Below are 12,458 nucleotides of genomic sequence, written 5' to 3' on the forward strand. Positions count from 1 at the left end.
CCTTCAGACCCTGCTTCCTCCCCGGCCTCAGGGGAGCACTGGCTCCTTGCCTAGAGGTCCTCAGAGCACAGCCAGGTGCCTGCACAGAGGCCACACCCCCAGACCAGGTGCCTCTGACCTGCTCTTCCTCCTGACCCTTGACTGTAAAACATACCTGGCTGCCCACTCATTGTGGTGGCTCCAGGGCCAGTAGGCATCTAGGTTTCTGCCTGGACACAGCTACCTGCCCTCTGCTCCCCAGAGGGATCAGTGAAGCTGATACCAGCTGTGGGAGTTTGGGGCTTGCAGATTATCGATGCAGGGCTCTGGACCCTTCAGACCTCCTGAGCATAGGCGGAGGCCACCAGGGACCCAGTCGTGGGGACGACAGGATGAGAAGTTAGTTAAGATACTGGAGCCCTGCGTTGGGTGTGAAGGCCCAGGGCTCATGAGAAGGTGAGCCTGGGTGTAGCTGGCTGTGGTCCCAGAAGTTGCTCCAGGTTCCTCAGCCTTCTCTGCCCTCAAGACCCTCACACATTCTTGAGGGGGGAGGTGGTTCTGTATTTCCTTTTACAAATGAAACAAGGTGGCAACACGATGGGGGCGGGGGAAGGAAGGGAAGGCACGGGGCCTATTTACAGGGGACTTGGAGTGAGTTTGAGGTGGGAGGTTGGGGGGATGCGGGCAGGGAGGGGAAGCCCTGGCAGAGCTGTAATCTTCCTATGTCATTGGCAGTCTGGGTCCTGCTGCCACCCCAGAAGGAGGGTCCTGGGATCCACTCAGCCCCAAGAGGCCTGAGCGCCAGCAGTCCAGACCAGCACCCTGGGGCTCCTCCTCCCCGCAGGATGTGTTAAGTGGAGTGAGGCTCCCGGCTGGGGCCCTGCTCGCGGCCTGAGTCCCGGTCCTTGGCCTCCGAGGAGGACGACGAGGAGCCGACAGAGCCATGGCTGCGGCCCGACTGCCGGTAGGCGGCGCTCAACTCCTGCAGCCGCTCGGGCGTTGGCCCCCACTTGGCAAATCCAGGGTCGTTCTGTAGGAAGAGCACGGCCGTGCTGTGGACGGCCTTGTAGTGCATTTCCTCCCTGCGGGCAGAGGCAGCAGCTCAGGGAGGGGCCCGGCCCGGCCTGGTCAGCCCTGCCCGGCAGCCCAGCCCTCCTGCCCCACCTGCCCAGCACCCACTTCTTGCAGACGTGTTGGGAGCCGCTGCGGTACTCGTGCTCGAAGGCGGGCAGGACCAGCTGGTGGCGCTTGAAGCGGCTCTCCTCCATGCGGGTGAGCGCTGGGGTCGGGGGTTCCCGCCACTCGGGGATGAACACGATGAAGGACAGGGGCTCTGGCGAGCTCTCGAGCAGTTTCTGTGGGAGGGGCCCACGGTGGCCATCAGGGCCTTGCCCTCCAGCGGCCGGCCATCTTGCTCGCCGCCCCCCACCCGTGGCGACACACCCACCTCGAAGTGAGAGACCATGGCGTCCATGAGCTCCTCGCAGAACGGAGGGTTGGCCTCGAAGGAACCACTCAGCGGGGAGAAGTCCAGGCAGGGCCTGGGGACAGAGGTGAGCATTTCAGGTCCCACCAGGACCCAGTCCCTCCACCAAGAACAGGCGCTGCCCCCGTGTGTAGGCAGCCAAGTTGGAGAGATGGCTCTGGTCAGGCCAGAGGCCAAGAGTCACCCTTGATTTGTTCTGGGACAAGGTGTGGCCATCTCTGTTGAATGGATGAGGACACAGAGGCTCAGGCTTGGTGGCCCAAGTCCACTGAACTGGTTAGTGGAGGAGCTGGAGCCCCAGTCCAGTTCTGACCCCAGTGCCACCACAGCACGAGCCACGCCCAGGAATCCCCTGCTGCTGAGCTTGCCCTCTTGCCGGCCTGGCCGCAGCTCCCCCTCCCCTCCCCCTCCCGTCTGCGCCCCCAGGCCCCCGCCACGCCTCTCACTCCTCTCAGTGCCCGGAACCAGGCGCTGCTACTCCACACCTGGGCTAATTCTCTTGAGAGCCACAGGCTGGGTGAGGGGTACCACGAGCTGGGTGAGGGCGTGGCACAGGCTCCCAGACATTGAGCCACATGTCCGAGGTCACACAGCTGGTGGGGGGCGGGGCAGGGATTCCACCCAAAACTGCCCAGCTCCAAAGCCCTCAAGCCTCGGGAAGCAGCTGACCAAGGTGGGCTCTGTGCTCTGGAGGATGGCTGCCTGGGCAAGAGGGAACCCACCGGCCCCGGACTCTCACCCGCGGGAGCCAAAGTAGCCGTCCGTGTCGGGGAAGGCGGAGCAGTACTGGCGAAAGTAGCAGTTGAGGGGTGAGGCGAAGCACTCGAAGCTGACGCCGAAAAGTCGGTGGAGGGCCTCGAAGACGTGCACGGGCAGCGACCCCTGCAGGCCTGTCCCCTCGTAGAGGCCCACGCCGAACATCATCTGCAGAGCAGCCGTGCTCAGCCTTTGGGGCACAGCCTCGCCCCCCCCCCCCCGCAGAGGAGCCCCCCCTCCAGCTGCCCCAGGCCCGTACCTGGTACCGGCGGAGAAGACACCAGACTCGGGGCAGGAACCTCTCAAAGGCAGAATCGTCGATGCAGCTGTAGCGGTAAAGGAGCCACTGTAGGACAGAAAGCAGGGGGCTTCAGCAGCAGCCCTTCCCTCCCTCGTCACTGCCTCCTGCAGAGGACTCCAGGTCCAGAAAGATCAGCCCTCACATCCCCCTCCTGGGGGCACCTGCCTCCCCCACCCCCCAGCTCTTACCAGCTTGCTGAAGTAGTTGCGGCTGACCTTGACCATCTCGCCCTTATACCGGATGCAGACCACGTTATTCTCCACGTGCATTTCCACGCTGGGCATGGGAGGTGCAGACACGGCCAGCCGTACCGGGTAGCAGTACACCAGGCGGGGCTCCACCTCGGGGGCCTCCACCTCCTCTGTGGGCAGGAGGATAGTGAGGGGCCGCCAACTCTCACCCTGGACAGCCTCAGTGCCTACCGAGGGCCAGGCGCTTCACACGCGCATCCCAGTAACCAAGGGCGGTAAGTCTCACCCTGTGGAGGAGTAAACTGCAGCTCAGACAGTTCGGTAACTAAGGAAACAGCTAGGCAACTGGCAGGAGCAAGAACCGGTGGCCCACGTCAACACGCTCCGAACTGACTCGGGCCCCCGGGCCACCATGCCTTGGGGCCTGGTAGGCAAGCTGTGGGTTTGCTGCCATGCAGAAGTATGAGACCTGCACTGCCTTCATCGTAATAGTCACAATACCTTATTTAGGGATCTTTTGGGGCTCAGCACTTTAGTTCCCACGGAATCCTCACATGCTCCTGTGGCCAGGTGTCACACCTCAGTGAGGCTTGCAGAGAACGGATGTGAAAGCAGGTCCACCTAACTACTTACCCCTGGCCTGTCTTGCTCTCCCTCCTCCGGCTCTCCCTTTCTCATCCCTTCTCCTGTTTCCTAGAGGAGTGCTGAAACCCCAGAGCCGAAGGCCACAGCAGGTCTCGCCCCAAGCACTGCCGGGAGAAACAGGCTTCCCCACACCAGTCGGCGGCCTTGAGGCTCAGCCTCATTTGTCCCTTCAGTCAGGGCCCTGGATACTGAGTTGATGGCGCCCTACCTGGGATGTTGTTTTCCTTGAGAATGGCAAGGTGCTTCTCTCGGATCCGTTTGACGTACTCCAGAGAGATGTGGTAGATCTTACTGCAGATACCTTCCACGGAGTCCTTGGCTGCGGCCGAGACGTGGGGGCCACACTGCCTCCGTAGATGCTCCAGGCGATCCTGGAGGAGACACTCCTGATCAGGGCTCTAGTGGGCTGGCTGGGGAGGGCTGTTAGATTCCAACAGTCCTCATTCTGAAACAGGCTCTGCTGCTTACTAGCTGTGTCACTTGGACAAATCCCTCAGCATCTGTGAATCTTATTCCTCAACTGCTAAGGGAACACAAAATACTTACCTAACAGGGCAGTTTGAATATTAAATGCGATCATTCCCATTAAGGGCTTTGAAAGCCCCGGGCATACAGTAAGTGTCCAATAAATGCCAGCACTTATTGTTGGGGTTACACTGGGCCAAATCCCTTGATACTTGCTGGGGAAACAGACAAACCAGGCACAATCCTTGCTTATAAGGCATTTGCAGTCTATGGGGAGAAAGACTATTGTAAAACAGGGGCTCTTTGGTCACTGCAGATTTGCAATTTGAGCTTTTAGCAATTTGTAAGGTTAACTGTAGGCATTTGTAATTATGCTGAATTGCACGTGTCAAAGTGATGGGTGAAAATGAGTCACTCTGGCTAGTGAGTACACCTACCTTTGTCACTCTCTACGTGTCAAGTACACAGTTACTATCGTGAAGTGCGAAACCTTGTCTCTTGTGAAAAAGGGTCCTGAAAAGAAAGCCCATTGCTAGCGCTGGTGGAGAGTTAAAGAAGTGATGGGTTTGGGCCAGAAAACAGAATTGTTTTGGACACATTAAAGTGGGCGATTGAATCTGGTGGTAGCTCTTAACTGAAATAGGGCCACACACACCCAAGAAAAGGCAGTCTGTCGATCTGTTTCCAAAAATCTAAAGGGAGGTGTTGAACATTCATTAAGTTGAAAAGGCAGCTACTTATGGTGTGTGGCCGAGCACAGGATTCTATTAAGAACGCGGATAGAAATGTTCTTTGGGAGAAAGCCAGGAGCCTAGAGGAACATCTTCACAGACGTGAGTTTGGGGACTGATGACTGTCACAGGCCCACTGTACTGCACAGGAGGCTGCCGTGGGGCCCGCCCAGCCTCGGCAGGCAGAGTGGGCTTCTCGGAGACAGTGGCCACAGAGCCTTTCCACCACTGGCCTACCGGCTGGGGCCACTCACCATATAGTCCTCCTTGGAGGCGGAGTGGTCCTTCCGCAGCCAGCTGAAGGTATCCTCCACGTTCCACTTGACCACCTTCCTGCTGTCGGGAGATGCACTCCTGCCAGTGGAGGGTACATAAAGGGGCCGGCTGTTAAGCGTCTGCTCCACCCTCCCTCCTCCTCCCATCCTACTTCCACTGGCATTTGGGCATCAACACCCAGGTTGACATCATGACCCTTGTTCTGCCTTTGGGAGTTGGCCCCACTCCTGCCACCAAGAGCAACGACAGAGCCCTGAGAGCGGGCCAAATGGCCTGTGCCCTCCCCAACTCTGGTCAGAGCCCCCTTGTGCCAGGGTCACGAGACAGAGCCAAACCTGGACTCGATGAGCCGCCTGGCAGCCTCTGCGTATTTGAAGAGCAGACGCTTGGCTTCCTCCCGGAACTTGATTCGGGATAACCTGGGTTAGAGAGCAGGCAGAGTTAGAGCCCTTCTATACCGGCCTGGGCACACAAACCAAGTTGCTGGGGTCGGCCCCAGCTGCCGGGCTGTACCTGATGGGAATGTCATTCATGATTTCGCGAAACATGGAAGGTGACACGACCGGTTCGCAGTTGCTCGGCAACAGGGGATCAGAGCCTTTGTCCACGACCTTGCGCTCCAACATCCAGCGGTTGAAGGATTCCCGGGGGGGCTCGATGCCTATGGGACAGGAGAGCTGATGAAGGTCTGGATTCAGTCAGCGGGCTCCACGCCAGCCGGCACAGGAGGCATGGCGTGGGCACTGGAGGTGCAACCGTAAACAAGACAGCCCCTGTTATGTCAGGAGCTTAGTCCTAGGCAACATTTCCCAGAGTATTCTGAGAATTACTAGTTTTATAAAGGGTGTTACTACAAAGAGTAACAAAGAGGGGAGGGATGGATTCTATATTTCAGCCAAGTTAAGCAGGCTTATCTACTAATTAATAAAAGCTACAGTTTATTACGCATTTACTCCTTGTAGTAATCCTGTGAGGTAGAGGTGCTCGGGTTTTTATGCCCCTTTACAGATACATAAAAAGGCTTCGAACAGTGCCTGGCAGACAGCACTGGAAGTGTTAATGATTGTTTCTGTTGTTTTGGCGTTACTGATCCCAGCCACCCTTTATGTAGGCACTGTTACTGTCACTATCTTACAGATGAGGAAACTCAAGGGCAGAGAAGTTAATCGATAAACCCGAGGTCACAGAGCCAGTGGTTAGTGGAGCCGGGACCCCTCCACAGCACACGCTCAACCACTGGGCTCCACTGTGCCATTCCCCGAGCCCCACTGGCCAAGCCCCAGCTCTTGCTGACGGTGGACGGAAACAAAGGAGGCTGGGGCCCGGGCGGCAGTTACCCTCTCGCTGCTGGCACAGCTCCCGGTAGTGCTGCCGAAGCTTCAGGATGAGCTGGGAACGGAGTAGCTCCACCTCGGGATGCGGAGGCAGCACCTCTGATGGCCCCCGGTGCTTGATGACAGCGTTGGTCTGAATGTCGAGATCCCAGTACACCCTTGGGGCACAGACGGGAGCAATGAGGAAAGGGACGCCCTGCCTGCCACCCCACAGTCCCAGGCTGGCTGACCATCAGTGATCGGCGCCCCCAAGCCAATCAGCAGGGACTCACTCAGTGGGTCGGAGGAGAGCTGCCTGCTGTTTGTCTTCAGGGGATGTCCCCCAAATCTTCAGGGTTGGGGTTCCTGGGACGCTGGGGGAGCTGGGCACTGACGGGCCCGTGGGTGTCATGGGGATTTCAATCTGGAGCAAGAGTCAAAGGCATCAGGTCAGGAGAGCTGGCCCACGCTCCGACACCGTGTGCAGCTGGTGAGCTGCGCCCCGGGCCCCCTCCTGACCAGTCTGCCGATGCCCAGCGCTCACAGGGGACCTGACGGGGCTGCCGCGGCCCAGCCAGCTCCTGAGTCCACAAACACTCACCTTGGGCTTCTTCACGCCATTGCCGCTGGGCTGCTCTTCCGAGAGCTGCCGCTTTCGGGGCTTGTTCTCAGCCGGGGGGGTTTCCACCAAGCTTGAGTCTTGGGGCAGGGGGGTCGCATTCAGCCCCAAAGGGTCCGACTGGTGGAGGGAGACCAGCAGAGTTGCAACCAGGGCCAGCGGCTTAGGAGTCCCAGTACTGCGGAGGCCTGACGCCTCCCGCCCCCCTGCTCCTACTCCTTGGAGAAGAGCAGAGGGGGCTGGGATGCAGGAGGAACACTGGGCCCCACTCCTGCCTGCTCCTTGCAACTGTGCGCCCCGGGGGAGTGCCTGCCCTTCCTAAGTCCCTCACCTGCAAGACAGCCAAGCTGAGCCCGACCTCGCCACTGAAAAGGTGATTAAAGGACCAGTTTAACATGACGTCTGGCATGAGATCAGTGCCCAGTACATGTTAGCTTCTTTTCCTTAAGAACCAGAATGGGGGACTCCCCTGGCAGTCCGGTGGTTAGGACTCCGAGCTTTCACTGCTGAGGGCGCAGGTTCAATCCCTGGTGGGGGAACCAAAGATCCCGCAAGCCGCTCAGAGCGGCCAGAAGAAAAAAAAAAAAAGAACTAGAATGAAAATTAGGAATAAAGGGAAAACTCAAGAGACTCTGGGAAGTCTTCTGGTGACACCGCAAGCGTGTGTGTGATGGTGGGCAGCAGGGCATAGCCCTGAAATCCCTCAGGTGCGGGTCCTGCTCTGCCTCTTACTGGCTTGAGGTCTTGGGCCAGTCACTTCCCCTCTCTGAGCCTGTGTCTTCATCTGCAAAATGGGGGTGGATCGTGCCAAGAAAGTCTGCCCCAACTGACGGCGATCCAAAAGCCCACATTCGCGCCAGACAGCCCGTGCCCACACTTCCCCGTCACATCGACATGCCAGTTCCCAGACAGCGCTCCTCACCGCTTCCTGCTTTCACTCAGCCTACCTTCTCACCTTAAGCGCTGGTTCACAGAGAAGCCTTCCCTGTCCCCTTCCCCTCCCCAGACCCGCTAAGAATCCCGCTGTACTCTGACACAGTTCTTCACGCAGGTGCTACACTGTACTCCTCCTGGCCCCTCCAGTAGACTGTGTGTCCCCTGAGCGTGCAGGGGCAGGACCAGGTCTATCTTGTTAACACCGCATCATAGGCACAGTGCCCAACATGCAGTACACATTCAGCATCGTACACTATAATCATCTTTCTAGGTGTCACACAGTCTCTCCTACTGGAGTGTAGGTTCCACGAGGGCAGGATTGTATCTGTCTTGCTCGTCATTGTGCCCCCAGGTCCTGACACAGGGCTAGGTACATAATAGCTGCTCAGGGTACATTTGGGGAAGGCCCAGATGCCAGAAGCTGCTGAGACCCCTGCCCGAGGCTGGCACTCACAATCACATCGTGCTGGCCCAGCACGGGCATCTCCCACAGGGACTGGTTGGTGAACCGGTTGAAGTAGTAGGGACGGTTCTCCCTTCTGCTCCAGCACTTCTCCCAACCGGCGTGCACCAGCTCCTCTGCAAACAAGCACGGAACCCAGCCAGGGTCAAGACTGCTCCTGGGCACCCTTCCTACCCCACCGCCCAACCACTGCCCCTCGCCAGTACCTGGGAGGTCCTGCACCAGGCGGATGGGCTTTGGAGAACAGGGCTGGCTCTGATTGGAGGTGCCTGGGGAGTGACTCAACAAGGATGCTTCCTCCCGGGGGCTGCCGTGATTCTCATTGGCCATCTCAGCACCCACACCGGACCTGCCACACAGAGGACCGAAGGGTGTCAGGGCCAGCAGGGCATGGAGGTCAGTTCCACCCCCCGCACTGCACCCCAATTACAATCCACAAGGGCCCCAGTGACCACCTGCATATGTGGAGAAACCAGTCCAGTCCCTTCCTGGACGGCCAGCCTTGTGCCACAGGAGCCCTCAGGTCTAAGTTGCCGTTCCCTCAACTGTAAAATGGGTGCACTCCTGTTGCTCTTTTGGCCTGGAATACTCTTGCCTCGCTTCTCTGCCTGGCTTGCCACTAGGTCCACATCCTCCAGGAACCATTCCTTGACTCTCCCTTCCCCAGACTAGGTGATCAGAGTCCTAGGATTGAAGGATTGTAGCACTCAAATAGTCTGGTCCATTAACTTGGTTTGTCTCCCCATTAGACTGTCAGAACTCCCAGGCCTCAGTACTGGGTACAGTTCAGCTCTCTCCAGCGCTCAGCATGGTACCTGGACCCAGCAGGAGCTGTATTCATTCTGCCAATGTTTACAAAGCACCAACAGTGGCAGACAAGACAGAACAGAGTCTGCCCTTGAGAAGCTGTTCCCATAAGAAGAAATAGTAACTGTTCCTCTTTCCTTTTCCTATCCAGTAAAATCTAACTGGAACACAGCACAGCCGAGGAAGGGGCATGGCATCTAATTAGATGCCTTGTTCTACACTACAGAGCAGGAAGAACCAGTAGGACTGAGAAGGAATACCGAGTTCAGTCCTTCATAATCCCCAGGTGAAAATATACTTTAAACACCAGGAGGAAGGTCAGCTCCTTCTGATTTGTATTCCTAACTACCCCACCCAAAGCACACCCAGCACAAGCCTCAACGGCCGAAGTGGTTCCCAACCGGGCTGTCAGACTCCTGGGGGCCAACTAAGGTCAGCCTGGTGCTCCTAAAGTTGTTTTCAGCGTCACAACACCCAAAAGAAATCAAACATTTACCCACAAAAAGACCACAAAGGCACATTTAAACACTGGTTATCTATCTGAAATTTTATCAACTGACTATGGTCACATTGATTATCTCATGACAATCAGAAGCTCTGACGGTTGTTGGCGACATCTTAGCGATCACTGGCTTGTTGATTTTATTGTACACCCAGTCACAGACATCTTTGTTAATTTGGAAAGGGGAAAATGAACGGTTACTCCGTCTGTACAGTTTGGCAGATAAAAATGCAGGGAACAAGAGAACACACATACAACAAAAGGGGGCCAGGATAAAAAGGTTTGGAACCACTGACCAAGGGGAGCTGCCTTGGTCCTCTGGGGAAGAGGAATTCCCGGTGCCTCGGGGCGGACCCACAGGTCTCAAGGCTGAACAAGGTCCCTCTTTCTCTCACCCTCTGGGGTCTGCAACGCTAGCATGAGAGGGCTTTCTTCTCCGGCCAGATGGACCCCCTGGTCCCACAGAGGCAGTGGGGAGGCCTGCAGGAAAGCGTGCACCGCAGGCGTGTGGGCTGGTCAGCAGCGGAGTGGACGGGAGCCCAGGGGATTCCTTGCATCAGCAACTGCAGAGCAAAGAGAAGAAAAGAGAGTCACAGACCTGTGAAATGCTGCAGAACAGGGACAACAACAAGAGGGGCAATGACACAGAGCACGTCGGGAGCCCCCGGGACAGGGCGGGACACTCTGTGGGAGATCTGGGGATTCAGGGGATGAAAACGGTACTTCTCAAGCTTCCCAACCAACAGGTTCACCCTCACAGACTTGCAGCCTGCACCGTCCTACGGGACCCTGAGTTGAAAAGGGCCCTGAGACTGGTTTAATGCTCTGCTGTCACGGTCTTCACATCTTTAATAAACTTTTAACAAGGGGCCTGTGTTTTCATTTGTACATTTGATGTCACGAATTATGTAGCTGGTCTGGCCAACCACAGTACCCCTAAGACGAAAGTGAACAAACATACGTATCACAGATTGGGGGTGGGCACGGTCCCAAGCCACCCACAGTGAGGGAAAAACACATTTCTTTGAATCAGGTCTTTAATTTTAAAAATAATAATAATCCATGCCAATGCATTATATAGCACAGCGTGTTCACCTTCACTGAAATATTTTCCCCAAGAAATACTGTGTGATACTGATGCACCAGGTAGATGAACTATGCAGAGGAGGGATAAGCAGCACAGCTTAGTGAGGCCAAATGGGGACTTGGCAGTGTTTCCAAAACCAGCTGTGCATCAGAACCACCAGGGAACTTGTTTAAAAAACCCTCAGATTCCTGTCCCTCACTCCACATCGTAGAGATGAGGAGGGGAGATACACAAGAATCTGTATTTTTTAAACACAGCGCCAAGAGTGGGATTGGGAGACTGGGTGACTAATCTTCTCACTTTTCACCACTTCAAATCTTTACCAACTTTTTTATGATTAAAAAGTTTTTTAATTTCCCAGGTGATCTGGATGCAGCAGGTCGGTGGCCAAAATACCAACCCTGGGTTTGGACAGACGCCGGTTCCAGAAGCTTCTGCCACTTTCCGACTTAGAACCAGAATCACTCAACCTCTACGGTCTCGATGCGTAGAGCTTAGCACACTGTACACTCTCAGTAAGAGATAACTGCTATTACTAAGGAAAAGTTTTTATTTATCCTGTGGCTTCCCGGCCCCCACGCATACCGCAGCTCGACAAGGGCCCAACAGCTTAAGGATAAACAAGCGTATCTGCGGAACCCGAGGAACCCACCAGAAGGAAAAGAGAGTCTGACTCCAGGATTGGAGGAAGATGGGGCGGGATCACTTCAGTAACGCACCAATCAGAATACTCCGGCCCAGTAGGGAGCCGTCAAAGGGCTTCCAAAGTGCGCAGGCGCGGGGGGCGCGCGATGGAGGGGAGGGCCCAACCCCCGCCGCGCGCGCACCTTCCCCCTACCCGCCAGCTGGGGCGGGCTGTTTGGCGCGCGCGCGCCAGCCCATCGCCCGGACTCCGCCCCCCGCCCCGCCGCGCGCTCCCGCCCCCGGGCTGAGGCGACTCAGAGTCGGAGACCGACACAAAGGCGGTGGCGGCGGCAGCGGCGGAGGGGCTCTAAAGACCGGTCCGCCCGCGCTCCCCGGACCCAACTCCCTCATCCAGGCCACCGGCCCGGCCGCCCACCAGTGGGCCTAAGATGGCGGCGGCGGCAGAGACGGGGCAAGCGGTAGCCTCGAGCGGAAAGCGCCGGAAGGGCCACCGCCGCCTGGCTTCGGACCCCGGACCCTGGCGCGGCTCGCGGCGGGACGATGGCTTCCTGGGGCTCTTACCTGCCCGCAGCGGACTCGAGGGGACGCGGCTACACGTTCTGCTCGACCGCCCGTTTTGCCGCCTCCGCCTCGCCCTCCCCAACGCCGCTGCCGCCATCTTGTGTCCCGGGCCGGGACTCCGCGCTGCGCATGCGCTGGTACCGCCTCTGAGGGACCTCGCCGCTGCCGCGCCGCCATGTTGAGTGTGGCAGGACAGGCCGACTCTTTAGACCCCGCTTGCTATGGGCCCCCTCCCCTTCCTGCCGTCCTTCCCTGCCGTTCCATGCGGGTCTAAGGATCGGGAGGCAGCTTTGCGGGCCCTGGGGTGTGGACTGAGGCAGGAATGAACCCACAAGCACGCTCCCTGCCTCAGTTTCCCCCGCGAGCGCACCCGCTGGGGCCCCAGGACCTGGGTGGGCGGTGCGATGGTAGTCGGGCTGAGTGTGCGCACCAGGGGGCGCGGGGCGGGTTTGAAACCTGCGGGGGCTAGGCTCAGACGCCCACCTGGGGGCGGGGGGCGGAGTCCTGGTGACGTAATCTCTGGACGTACAGAGGACCTGGGTCTTGGCTGCGGCGCGCCTCCGCCACTTCCGGGCGGTCGCTTGTCGTCTTTGGACCGTTGTGCAGAATGTTTTCCAGCCATTTCTTACATGCAGGCTGCATGCACATCGAACTTTCTCCCCTAATGAGGCTGCACAAGTTCTAAGAGCCCCTGA

At 57.7% G+C, this 12,458-nt stretch overlaps 1 protein-coding gene across 2 annotated transcripts; it reads right to left on the bottom strand.

The window, feature by feature from the left end:
• Positions 1–516: 516 nt before the first annotated feature.
• Positions 517–12,159, bottom strand: PCIF1 (phosphorylated CTD interacting factor 1). Of its 2 annotated transcripts, none has more exons than XM_068524576.1 (17): positions 11,764–12,159; positions 9,866–10,033; positions 8,368–8,510; positions 8,153–8,277; positions 6,745–6,882; positions 6,437–6,567; positions 6,168–6,322; positions 5,344–5,491; positions 5,166–5,249; positions 4,809–4,908; positions 3,567–3,729; positions 2,711–2,883; positions 2,481–2,567; positions 2,205–2,389; positions 1,427–1,520; positions 1,159–1,334; positions 517–1,061 (listed from the first exon to the last, which is right to left on the bottom strand). In XM_068524576.1, exons 3-17 carry the CDS (start codon positions 8,489–8,491, stop codon positions 830–832), a joined length of 2,115 nt encoding a protein of 704 aa, XP_068380677.1. In that variant the 5' UTR covers positions 8,492–8,510; positions 9,866–10,033; positions 11,764–12,159; the 3' UTR covers positions 517–829. The 2 variants fall into 2 exon arrangements, with proteins under 2 accessions (XP_068380677.1, XP_068380676.1); XM_068524575.1 differs by having other exon boundaries at positions 9,767–10,033.
• Positions 12,160–12,458: the final 299 nt, after the last annotated feature.

The sequence above is a fragment of the Eschrichtius robustus genome, chromosome 16, assembly GCF_028021215.1.
Source record: "Eschrichtius robustus isolate mEscRob2 chromosome 16, mEscRob2.pri, whole genome shotgun sequence".
In the NCBI taxonomy this organism is placed as follows: domain Eukaryota; kingdom Metazoa; phylum Chordata; class Mammalia; order Artiodactyla; family Eschrichtiidae; genus Eschrichtius; species Eschrichtius robustus.

Bases quoted from the DNA above. Each gene is read 5' to 3' on its own strand.
- PCIF1 (XM_068524576.1), bottom strand. From the start codon at position 8,491: ATGGCCAATGAGAATCACGGCAGCCCCCGGGAGGAAGCATCCTTGTTG. The intron at 8,278-8,367 runs GTACTGGCGAGG...GCTTGTTTGCAG, and splicing joins CCTGGTGCAGGACCTCCCAG to AGGAGCTGGTGCACGCCGGT. The intron at 6,323-6,436 runs GTGAGTCCCTGC...CTGTGCCCCAAG, and splicing joins GCTCTCCTCCGACCCACTGA to GGTGTACTGGGATCTCGACA.